At 39.5% G+C, this 12,640-nt stretch overlaps 1 protein-coding gene across 4 annotated transcripts in view; it reads right to left on the bottom strand.

Moving 5' to 3' along the window:
• Positions 1 to 2,112: 2,112 nt before the first annotated feature.
• APC (APC regulator of WNT signaling pathway) overlaps positions 2,113 to 12,640 on the bottom strand; it is a 103,252-nt gene continuing 92,724 nt past the window's right edge. For all 4 annotated transcript variants that reach the window (XM_065861175.2, XM_065861174.2, XM_065861176.2 and 1 more), the window contains exons 14-16: positions 10,656 to 10,772; positions 9,768 to 9,982; positions 2,113 to 9,385 (exon numbers count right to left, since the gene is read on the bottom strand). In XM_065861175.2, the coding sequence (XP_065717247.1) occupies positions 2,815 to 9,385; positions 9,768 to 9,982; positions 10,656 to 10,772 (6,903 nt within the window). In that variant the 3' untranslated portion in view covers positions 2,113 to 2,814. The remainder of the gene's footprint in view (positions 9,386 to 9,767; positions 9,983 to 10,655; positions 10,773 to 12,640) is intronic.

Genomic DNA, 12,640 nt, shown 5'->3' with positions numbered 1-12,640 from the left:
ATTCTAAAAGGCTCTTAGTGGACACTAAGTATTTTAGATAAAGAATCAGAGAAATGTAGATGTGGAAGGCATTTCAAAAGATCACCTAAGCCCATCTCTGCACACAGGCAATATGAAATATACTACAGTCCATCCCTATGAGATGTTTCATAAACCTCTTCTTAAAACTTCTATAATGGAAATCTAACAACTCCCATGGGAAGCATAGTTTAATGTATCACTACCCTTACAGTTTGAAAGTTTCTCTCATCTGCCTTTGCTACAAATAAAGGTTGGTTATGAGGATATTAAGAGAAACTTCCCAATTATAATGATCATGAAGTACCTCCAAGACTATCTAGAGAAGCCACTACAATTTTCAAAGACATTCTGGTGTTTGATACACATACAATTATTTATTGTTTCACCTCATCTTCTGATTCCATCACTTATAAAACTGAAATCAGAATTCCTTTACTGAGATTGACTTTACCTCTAAATTCTTAAATGGACAGGACATAGATGTAAAGCTGGCATTAAACAACTATCCTGGATTACGTGGTGTAACTTCATATTAGTAGTTAAAAGACCAGCACAAAAGAAGTATCACATAATTTATAAGAAAAGTGGTCTTGCATTTTAAACTCGAGGACAGAGTTGTATTCTACTCCACTAGCCAGTCCTGACTTTTGAATACATTATGTAATCTGTGTCTATTTCATCTTTAAAAGGACACTAATATTCGTACGTGAAGATAGTGTATGCAAAATATTACCAATGCTTGTTAACAGATTCCCCAGATGATACAGAAACAGGGCATATCTCTAAGCAAATCTGACAGGAAGGAAAGAACAAAAGAGTAAATAAGATACCATTTTTGCTGAACAGGTATTTTTGGTATTGGCTTTTATCTAAATTGACTTGCATCTGCTGATAGTATCTCAATTCTGTTCATAAGCAGTACATCCCATGGTGAATTCAAGATAAAAATGGATTCACTTCAATATCAGATGAAGTACAAAAGCCACAGATGTGATACACTCTGCAACTGTCTAAAGCTACCATAAAGGTAAACTGATCTATTTCAGGGCTTCCTGAAATCAGGGCATTTTGAATCCTGAATAGAAATTGTTTAAATGCTAACTTTAGAACAGTCCAGTTGAGATACAACAAAACTGACATACCATTTCACGTTTTGTTCAGTCATGCACAGAATGTTTAATGTTCTGTTCTCTCATGTTTCTACTTTAAAACAATTCTCATCTAAATCCAGGCTATATTTATCTTTTTAAAGGACAAATCTATCTTTTCAGCATTGTTCTAGCATGAATTGTATTTGCACATCAAAAAGGCTTGAGGCAGCAAATGTCCTGGTTTGTGAATAAAACATTTTTTCTACTATGATAACTAATTTCTTACTGCCATGGGATTCTTGCAATATTTCCCCCTTCACAATTTTTAAAAAATAAATTTAAAAAATGCACGGAGATTTCAAGTAGAATTAAGATTTCATCTTATAGTCACTATTTCACATTCTATATTATATCCCCAAATTAAAAAAAAATCTGGTGTTTTACAAATATTATTTTTATACATACAATATTGTTTCAGGCTTGCAGTCAAGAAAACAATTATACTGCTTGGCTACTGGAAATACCCTGCCTTTAGCCTTGTTATGCACCTGAGATGTGTGAAACTGTCTCACAGAATATATTACAGAAGACCTAGGGCCTGATCCTGCAACTGTTACATGCATCCTGCAACAACCATTTGTCAGTGATAAGGAAGAACGAATACTGGAGGTGCAAGATTCTGCTGGATCAGGCCTTAAGTGTACGTGCATTATACAACAGATTATGTGGTGACATCTCAAAATAAGATACTGTATTTTTATGTAATGCAGAATTAACACACACAACTTACATATAGTAATAATTTATTCTGAAATGTCCATTTTAGTCTCTGTTGAGACATCACCCATGTCTCATTAATAAAAGAGCAGCCATCTCACCTCAAATACCAGAATATACAACAAGTTACAGCATAGCAAAAAAAAAAAAAAAATCTACCTACTTTAAGAGAAAATCTAATTCAGGTAAAATAATTTTGTTCAAGGTTTTACAGTTACACAGGTTTCTTTTTTTTTTTTTTTTTGTTTGTTTTGTTTGTTTTTTTCAGGGCACAAAGTGTAAATTGTTACACCACAACTATCTATGCACATTATGTGACCACAGAAATGTTAATCATTACTTCAGAAAATGAACCATCAGTTCCATTCATGCAGAAAAGCAGGCTGGGAAAGCTTGTTCAGCAGAAACCATATTACTGTGAATTTCACAGCCACATGATTAATTATTGGGTTAGATGGACTCATGAATACTAAAACTGAGTATACTTTTTTGCATAAATAATACCAGTTCTTCCCTGATGTAGTTTAAGTCAGTCTGTAATCTAGAAATGATCGATAAAGCCATATGACTGTTATCACCTCTATCTGCAATGTTCCATGATTTCAACAACAAGCAATATTTAAAGTATTATGGGATGGGATGCTAATTTAATACGTTAAACATACTGTACAAATCTACTTGCATTAGCAGTTTTATTCCAAACTGTCAATCAGGTATTCCTCCAAAATATTACCAGTGAAGACAAAGTATACTATCAAATATGGCTTCCAGAACAAGGACCTTCTAACAAGAATCAAAGCTATTTACAACAAATAGAAACAACAAAAAAAAAAATCAATCCCCATTTTTTTTAGTTTCATTTGAAACAAAAGTTCTAAGTAGCTGCTGTATATAATACATCAGTTTTATTTACTTTTTGTTGCACTTAAACAGAAGTTACCAGGTAGGAGCCAGAGAGACGTTTAGGACTCTGAGTTCCACCAGAGTCTGGATTTTCAGACTTGGAGTCACGTTTCTTTGTGCTGTTATTTACTGGTGTTGGTATTTGTGATGGCCGAGCAGAACTGTTGTCCACACTACTCTTCCTGCGGCTTGGATTGTAGTTGAAAGGTGTCACTCTTGCTGCGACAGCACCAATGGGGGAGCTATGTTTGCTCGAGCTACTGGCACTGAATGGTGTACGCTCACTTACAGTACTTTCATTGTTTTCTGGTGCAGAGACAGGATTATTCTGCAGAGGCTTTGTTTCAGTGCCTTTCTTGTCTGGACTGTCCATCTGAAAGAAAGAGTTCAGACGATTTTCTAAACCAACGGTACGAACAGAAACACCTCCATTCCCTGGGGTTTGTTTTTCTTGAATCTCTTTAGAATCTTTACCATTCACACCCCCTTTTTCTGAAACACTGTCAATAACAGGGGGAGTATTTCCAGTTGGAGACCTTCCAGATCGAGGATTATTAATTGGGCAGTCCTCTATCCTCACCCACACATCCTCTGTCTTGGAGACAGCTGGTGCCATCTGATAGATGAGAGTTTTGGAATCGGAGCCATTTGTGGTACCCGAGGAAGAATGCTGAGGATCATTTATTATCTGAGGAATTTCGTTTTCTTTTATTTTTCTCCAAGTACCTTTTGCTGGTACTTGGCTTTCTTTGTTTTGCTTGTGTCCAGAAAGAGAACCTCCGGGTTGCTTTTCATCTTCACTTTTTGCCTTTTCACTGGATTCTGAAGAGGCTGACAGAATTGAGGAGGAACTTCCAGTTCTTCGCCAAGTGCTTACACGAGGAAGTGACGAGGAATGCTTACTATGTTCACGCTTCCATGTTCCGGATCTATTGATCGGCAATCTAGATGGACTCTCAGAATGAGAACGAGCTATATCATGACGTTTTGCTGGTCTCCCATCATACTCTACAGAAGGGCTTAGATTAGGGGGTAATTTTCGCCAACCACTAGTCTGGGCAGTTGAATGAGTGGATATAGACATATCAGGAAGAGATGGACTTAAAACTGGGGTCTGTAGTTGGGACCTTGTGGGAGAATCTGGCCTGGATGGAGACAGAGATTCGAATGAAGCTGACTCTTCTAATTTCCGTCTTAGAGTGGGGCTCGGAGCTTCTTTAATGAAAGTTGACTGACGAACGAGAACAGGTCTCTCGGATCTGTCAGATTCACTTCCACTAGATTTTGTGGATGACATTCGGGACAGCTCAGTCTTTTTGTTTGATCCACCACTGCTGAGGGCTTGGTTTAACCCTTTTGAGGCAGACTCACTTCGTGGAATGCTACTGGTACTCTTAGGTAAGGCAGTTTGTTTTGTAAGGTTTTGCTGGCTCATCTGCCTGCCTGGTGATGTGTACGACATTCTACCTGAACTTGAAGATTTAGTTGAAGCTGTGCTAGGAGATGATGTCCTTGGCAACTGAGACAGTTTGTTGGGAGGACTTATACCGTTCCTTCCTGGAGAAATTGAGGTTCGGCCAGGAGATTGCAGAGGCCTACTTAATGGCTGCTGTTGAGGTCTAGAAGGAGTGGAGTCTCTGGATCCTGATCTAGAAGGTCCTTTACTTGACCCACTCTGGTTCAACCCTGATGGCTGCCTAGTAACAGGAGATGGCTCAGGTTTCACTGATGACTTGACTCCTCTTGGAGAACTAGTCAAACTTTGGCCTTCACTGGGACTCTTGGAATTTGTATTTTTGAGTGGGGGACCTTTTTTGGAAACAGGACTTGTACTTGAAGAACTATTCCGAACTCCTGGAATATGGATCATTGTCCTACCACGTGAAATTGAAGGCACACTTGTCTGTTGTGGTTGCTTCAGCTGGCTTGAAACTTCTGAACTGGAGCGAGCTTTTCCTGTAATTATACTTTTATACACTTTCTTCCCTCCTTTGATTCCCCTACTTTCAGATTCTGCTTTTTTAGACTCCAGTGTGCTCTTCTCTCCTGGTTTAAGAATTCTTGGACCTTTATTACTAGTAAAGGGTTTTTCTTCTTGGTCTGGAGTAAGATGAAATGGTGACCCTAGAGAAATACCAGATTTTAATGAAAGGATAGAATCAGAGTCTGAAGAAGCTTGTCTAGACAACGATGCAGCAGCTGCAGCTTGATGCAAGCTACTAACTATAGAATTTGCACCTTCTTGTATAGCTTTCCAATCAAAGTTCTCTGAATCAGGTGAGAAACCATGTTCTGAATCTGGCCTCTGTATCCCTCTCAAATCCAGTGTTAAATCTTCTGCTGATATACCACCTGTATTTCTGGGATTACTTTTTTCACTTTCACTCTTTATCCTTGAGGGTTTTTTCTTTTTAGGCATAGCAGAACTAATACATTCCTGCAAAAGATCGTCTTCTGAGTCAATGCTAAGAGAACTCAGAGAACTGTTTCTAGAGAAACATACAGGAGTATCTTCAACATGAAATGATTTAGGTGCATAACCAGAAGTCTGTGGTCTGTTTGATTCCATCTGTGAATCAGGAGCCTCAGTTCGTTTTGCAGGTTCCCCTTCTTTGTTGTTATTGTTTTCTTGATCAATATCACTGAGGGAACTAAGAGATGAATTGCGAGAAAAACAAACAGGTGTGTTTTCAATAGCAAAATTCTGTGTCTTCTCATCAGTAGCTGCTCCTCTGTCTGGAATATCTTTAGCTGACTGAGAGAAAGTTTTAGGTTGATTTCTGCTTGTTGGGTGTTTTTGGCAAACTTGTGTCCTGTTACTTGGTTGCTGACTTGAAGATTGTTCTGGATTAGTGCAGTCTTTATTTTCTGTTTCCTTTGCTTCTTTTCCTTTTCTTAATTCTGCCTTCTCCCTTGAAAGGTCAACATCATCATCATCAAAATCTAAAGAACTTAGGGAATCATTCCGTGAAAAACAATAAGGAGTTCCCTCAATAGGTGTGTAATGATGAGGGGAATCAAATGCAAAGCTTCCTCTTACACGTTCTTCATTATTTGGCAATTTGTCATTAAAATCTCTCGAATTATTTTTAAGATTCTGTTTCTTTGCATCTTTGTTCTCCGGATAGCTTCTTTCATTATTAATATTGCTTTTAGGCTCTGTGGTTTTTCTTATACGTGCTCTGTATTCATTATTTTGGGGAACAGGCTTTACTGGTGACGTTGGCTTCTTTTTCTCACCTTCTGGTTGGTTTTTATTACTTAGCGATGAAGATGCTTGTTGAATTTGATCCATTATCTTCTTCACTCTGAAAGGTTTGTGACTTTTTCCTTTTGGCATAGCTGAATTAATGCACTCAGCCAGAATATCACCCTCTTCTGTTTTGTCATCATACAGGCCTGGGGAAGTCACAGCTGAGCTTTTTGCTCTCTGAGAATCATCATTACTTCTACCTTCTGTAGGAATGGTGTCTCGCTTTTCAAATTCTCCTGAGTCTGCTCCTGTACCCACATTGTCTACATTGGCCAACTCACTCGGGGGCGATTCTATTGTGAGATCACTCAGAGATGTAGCTGTTGAAAAATTTATTGGGGTACCCTCAACACAATATACCCGTGGCATATCATCTCCTGGTGTAAAACTCACGTGCTTTTGGGATTGCAATCTGCTTTGTGAAGGCAAAAGTTTGTAAACTGGCAACTGGCTGGGCTTTCTGGCTACAGGAGGAGGTATTTTTGGAGCAGATCCTTGGGATGGCTTTTTGGCTTTACGTGAAGACTTGGTTGGCATTGCAGAAATAATACACGCTTCCAGTATTTCAATATCATCATCATCATCAGAATCATCCAAAATGTCTTTTTCTGGTTCAGCAGGCTTCTCCACTTTCTTCTCTTGGTTATCCTTTGTATCATCTGATTGTTCAGGTTCTGCTTCGTTTCCATGTTCATTTTCATGAACTGGAGGCATTATTCTTAACTCTACATCTTTCTGTATAAATGGCTCATCAAGACTCAGAGCACTCAGGCTAGAAGAGCAGGAAAACCCATCTGGTGTGCTTTCTGTGGCAAAATGTAATAGCGTATCAGCCTCTGGAAGTACCTGAACTCTTTGAACAGCTGCATTTACAGCTGCCTGTCTAGGACCAGGGTCTCTCTTTTCTGCACCAGGTACTTTACCTTTAGCTACCTCTCTTTTTACTTGAACTCCTTGAGCAGGGGGTGGCGTTTTACTTCTGCTTGGAGGCATTGTTTGTCCTGGGCTATCTGGAAGGTCACTGGGACTTATAATACCACTTACCATTCCACTACAAGGCTCACTTTGAACTGAACTAGCAATTGAACGGCTTTCAAAGCTATCCAGGGAACTTACAGAAGTACATCTGCTGAACATGAGTGGTGTTTCCTGCACATAATGTTCTGGTGGGCTTTTAGGAGTCTGTGCACCACTCTTTGAGGGAGATTTGGCACCTGAAGAAAATTCAACAGCTTTATGTCTAGAGGAATCAGAAGGAGACAAACTGGAAGTCTGAATTCTGCTGGATTTTGTTCTGATGTGTTGTGATGTTGATGTGATTTCACTTACTGCCCCTTCTGTAGATAGAGCCCCACTGTTTTCCTTTAGTTCTGCTATCTGCAGTGTGTTATTAGCATCTGTCACACGTGTGGATTGATCACGTCCTATTTCATCTTCAGCTGATGACAAAGACGACAAAGAGCTACACCTTGAAAAACATATTGGTGTATCTTCCACACAGTAAGTCTGTATAGTTTCCTGATTAATAGAGGGAGTTTTACAGGAGGCAGTCTTTTGCGCATGACCACCTCTGCTCTGTGCAGAGTTTGGGTGAAGCTGATTCTGTCTCTTTGAACCAGCTGAGGGGGCTGATGTGTTACCACTGCTTGAGGAAATATGGTCAGTTTTAGTGCTTTGCACTGAAGAAGTCTTTGAAAAAGTAAAAGATGGCTTCTGAGAAGAAGGAGGAACTTCTGTTGAGTATTTTAAACTGTAATCAATTGGCTGATCAACATGATGTTCCTCTTCATTGTACTTTATGCTATAATTAGTTGGTCTGTCTTCCTCTTCATGTTGTTCCTCCTCAGAGTAACGTTCACTATAGTTGGTTGGCTTATCATCATCATAATCATCAACCTGGCACAAGGACTGGTTTACCTTCTGATTCATTCCAAGAGTTGAGCCTACTCTGTTCTGATCTGAGCCATTGGATCCTCTTGATCGGAAGGAAGAACCACACTCTTGCTGCCCAAAAGGTGACTGATATTTCATATGTTTATCATCTCCACTGTCGGTGTACACAGGGTAGCTTGCATTTTGGCTCCTTGACTGCCTTTGTTCACTTTGTTTCATTTCATCATCTATTATATGCTTAGGCCTTGCCCATCTTTCATTCTGAGAGGGACTCTGTCTTCCAGAATTTAACTGCTCATCTGAGTATTTAAGACTATAATTAATAGGTGTGTCCAGCTCTCCATCATTGTCATCCATGTGATTTGCACTATGAATCTTATGTGCCAAGTCAGCTGGATACTGACCATAACTACAGAATTTACTTTCATCATCTTCAGAGTAAGATTCAATGGAAGGTTTCATTTGGCCTCTTTTACCATAACCATCACTGCTGCTGACGCTATTTAAGCTATCGTTTGAAGCTCTCTTGTATTCCATTTTTGTATAAGGCACAGGACATGTCCTGCTTGAATTCTCAGATTTAGGAAAGTATGTATTTGAGTGAGTATGGGCAGCGGCTGATCTCCTTGGGCCATTTCTGTCTTCTGTCAAACAGTGCATTTCAGAAGTGGAACCAGAACTTCTGTCTTCTTGTGGAATATGCATGCTTGTTACTTCTTCCATAACTTTGGCTATCTGAGCTGCAGCAGTAGAAATCTGCATTCCTATTCTCTTAGAGGAGTTCCCAGTACTCTCTGCAGCTGGATGATAGGTATTTAAACCTACTTCTAGATCCCTATCAAGACTTCTGTCTTTCTCAGATCGAGAATTTTCTGTGTTTCCCCTACTGGAAGAGGAGGAGCCTGGCAATACTGTAGTATTTAAATATGGTGAAAGTACAGTCATATTACCAGCATTAAAACTCTCTGATCTGCATACACTATCATCATGCCGACCAGAGTCCAAGACATACTCACTGTATATATTTTGTTTATGTCTCTGCTTATTACGGTGAGATGCTTTTGGGCTTAAATTATCAATGTTGTCAAAAGTCTCTGATAAATGCTGAGCATCTAATTCTGCTTCCAGAGCCTTTTGTTTTCTGACATGAAGAGATGGTAAGCTTGATCCTGGAGACATAATGTTAGCATCCTTATATTTTGCTGGCCTATTTGCCATGAGGTTTCTCAGAGCTGCAGCACTACCCATGGCTATCATTTTGTGTTTCGAGTGAATGAGATTTTTCAGCATGCTGACTGCTCCCATGTCCCACAGCGCCTCCTGATCCTTCGCGTTTCGTGCAGAAAGATTCCACAACGTCCCACATGCATTACTGACTATTGTCAAACTGTGTGACTTCAAGTGTTGTAACAAGGTTTGTAAGCAGCTGTTCTCTCGCAAGATTTGCCTGGTGTTGAGTAATTGAAAACAAACATCAGTAAGTGGCATTTCAAAAGGATAAGAGACAATGCAAAACAAAAACCTATTATGCTGGAAGCAAGTTTTGCCCTTAGAAAGGATAATTATGAGTTCTCCAGTGTAAATTTATCTCATATTTCATCTGAATGCTAATCAAATCCTATTACAATATGAATAGTTATGCTTTTAGTACAGTTCACTATGAACAAGCAGCAGGTATTAATCCGTTTGCATATTCTTGTTATGTGAAATACCTGCCTTATCAAATGCATTCAAATTAACTACACTTAATTACTACACTTAATACATGCATTCATATTAAGACTCATTCATAGAAACCGTTACTAAAGAGACAGAAAAAGTATACCCACCTGTGGTCCTCATTAGTAGCAATTAAGCTAGAAACATTTCTTAATATTCCTCCTCCACTTTCTATGATGGCTAAAGTGTTTGTTTGGCTCCGGTATGTGAGTGTGCCAACTAGAAATGCAAGAGCACCAGCAACAGCACATATATCAGCTTTGTTCTCAGTACAGTGTGCTGACAAATTCCATAAGGCACTCAGAACACTTTTTAGCGTGGATTCCTAGGAAAGTAACAAAATGACAGGATTAGAGAAGCTTTGAACTACTGGTCACAAGCTCTCAGAAATACTAAGTTAGCTTCAAGGAGTTATGTATGTTTTAATTTCTGCTTTCTGGGCTGGTAAGCTAGATGCAGGCAGCAGTGAACACATATATACTTTTGTTTGCTTCTTTCCTTCAGCTATGGATCTGGTACTGCTTCCCTCAAAGTTTTCAGAAATATGTGCTAAAATACTTGTTAGCTGCCATAATGGTAAAAATGGCTTGAAGAGTAACTGGCAGGGGAATGTGGGATGGAATATAAGTCTGTGTACCAAAAATATATCTAAATATTACAGAACTGGTACTTATCTATTCATTAACTCAAAAGAGGTTTTATTAAGTGGCAAAATTATAAAAAAGGCTATTGCAACAACACACCTTATAAAGCTGAAGAGTAAAAGCTGTCAACCCTCAAATAAAAAGACAGTAATATTACTAGTTTTGAGATGCCATTGCTACATTATGGTGTGTTGCCATGTTAACTCAAACCAACTCCCTTCTTCAAAGCAAGTTACCTAAAACACCCCAAATATTTGACAAAGTGCTTTTATTGAAAAGGACAACAGTATTTGTTCTTTGTGTATAGTAAATGTAATCTCTCCAAAATTTATCTCAATCTTTTATACAGGATACCTTCTTAACTTCTAAAGCACATTCCATCAATGCTTTCACACTTCCAACTTCTCTTAGAGTCTTCTTACTGTTTACGTCTGCTCGCCAGGACAAGTTCCTCAACACACTTGCAATGACCTGCAAAACATGAAAGAAAATTAATGTATCTCAGTATAGCTACTTCTTTAGCAAGTCATCTGACTTTCCTCCTGGATTTCTGGAATGCTACGGATTAATTAACGGTGATCATACTCAGCTACTGAACTAGCCCTTTGCTACAATCTGCTTTTTGTTGTCTTGCCCGCTAGACTGTTGTAACATTTCAGTATGAAATTTCATCAAAGGTGCTGGTTTTTGTGTGTGGGTACCTAAAACAAAGACTTGAAATCAGGTTCCCTGCTTTCCACACTGGTTAAAAAATTCAGATGTGTGCTCTACTCAGATGTTTGCACTAGATATACATACTCTCAGGAGAGAGACTGAGATAATCTTCTTCTCAGCTTTTCTGCTTGTAAAATAAAACAATAACACTTGCCTCTCAGATGGTTTATAAACATTTGATTAATGTTTATAAAGATCTTTGCAATATTTTAAAAATATATTGTGTGTTTTTCAATAAGAATAGTTACCTATAGCAGATGAGTAGCCATTCATTCAGCCTATGTCCTTGGCAGCGGCCAGACTGAGATAGACTGTCACTCTAGTGGACAGTCATTACGTAGTAAACTTTATCCATTTATGGGCCCCAGTAACCTAATGAAATATATTCCATGGAAAACTTTTACCTACAGATGTTCTAATTGCCAAAGAAGCGTGTAAGCTCCCTCAAGGGAGCCCAGGCAGGCAGTGGCAGGTGGAAGAGCCCAGTGATACCCTGCTCTGGCTGCTCTCCTAGGCCCACCACAAGAACCTTCAGCCTGTCCAGAGGCTCATGTCAACATGCCCAGAGGAGCACAGGGGCCCCATGACAGGCAGGAACACAAACTGAGAGCTTGGAGGAGGGAGTACCCTCTCTGGGCTCTTCCCAGGGCTCTCCCAGGAGACCCACAGCCCCATGGGCCAGATGTGACACCCATTCAGGGGAGTCAATGGGAGCAGCGCTCTGCACCTTCTGGACTGAGGCAGGCCAGTGCACAAGTCCTGGCCTAGGGATGTGTGACACTTTCTGGGATCCATGGGAAGAGCATTCTGATCCCGTAGAAGACTTCTTATGGGACGGGAGGACCCAAAGGTTCCAAAGGCAGGAAAAAGGATGGATTCTATGTGATTTGGGGAAACACAAGGGTAAGTGGACAGAAAGGCACAGTTGCATCTAAACAGCTGTCTGGCTGATACACTCCTCTGGCCATGCCCTTTGTCTGATGAGCATTGTCAGTCTCATATTCTTATTTAATCTCATTTCTGACGTTTCAAGAGTGAGGGACTTCTTGCTCTGCCCATGTGCGTGTGTACGGGGGTCCTACCTGCCAGTGGCTGGAGACAGACCATGGGTCAGAGGCCTCACGTGTCTGTGACTTCCTTTTCAAGAATAGTAAATATACTTGGTATCTGCCCTAATACTCAATCAGACAGTTTACTCAGTAATGTCTGCTGTAATTCTAATAATTTTCTCAGTCGTAACTAGGTAGCTGTTCTTCTAGTGGAGAATAATTTTGTGAATGGTACTTTAAGAGATAAAGTCAATTTTACTTAAAATCTGATGATTCACTCAAACTGCAAGGAAAACAGGGTTTTCCTTTCCAAAAGCTGTTCCAGGTTGTTTACAGTATCTATTAATTAAAATGGATTATAATTTAATATTTAATGGTTTTAAACAAGTTCCATGTCAATGAAGAATAGTTCTGCACTCTCAACTCTCAGGATCACTGAGCCATTGGAAGAAACACTCAGGTGTCATTAAACACTTTGGTCGTACTTAAAAAGCTTCTTTGGGAGGTGCTAGAGTAGTTATGCGTGACTTGTCAAGTCAACGCAGGTTCTCTTGAAATACAGATTCTTCTACTATT

This window comes from Patagioenas fasciata, chromosome Z (assembly GCF_037038585.1).
Source record: "Patagioenas fasciata isolate bPatFas1 chromosome Z, bPatFas1.hap1, whole genome shotgun sequence".
NCBI classification, from domain to species: Eukaryota; Metazoa; Chordata; class Aves; order Columbiformes; family Columbidae; genus Patagioenas; species Patagioenas fasciata.
This window is presented reverse-complemented; position numbering and strand designations above follow the sequence as displayed.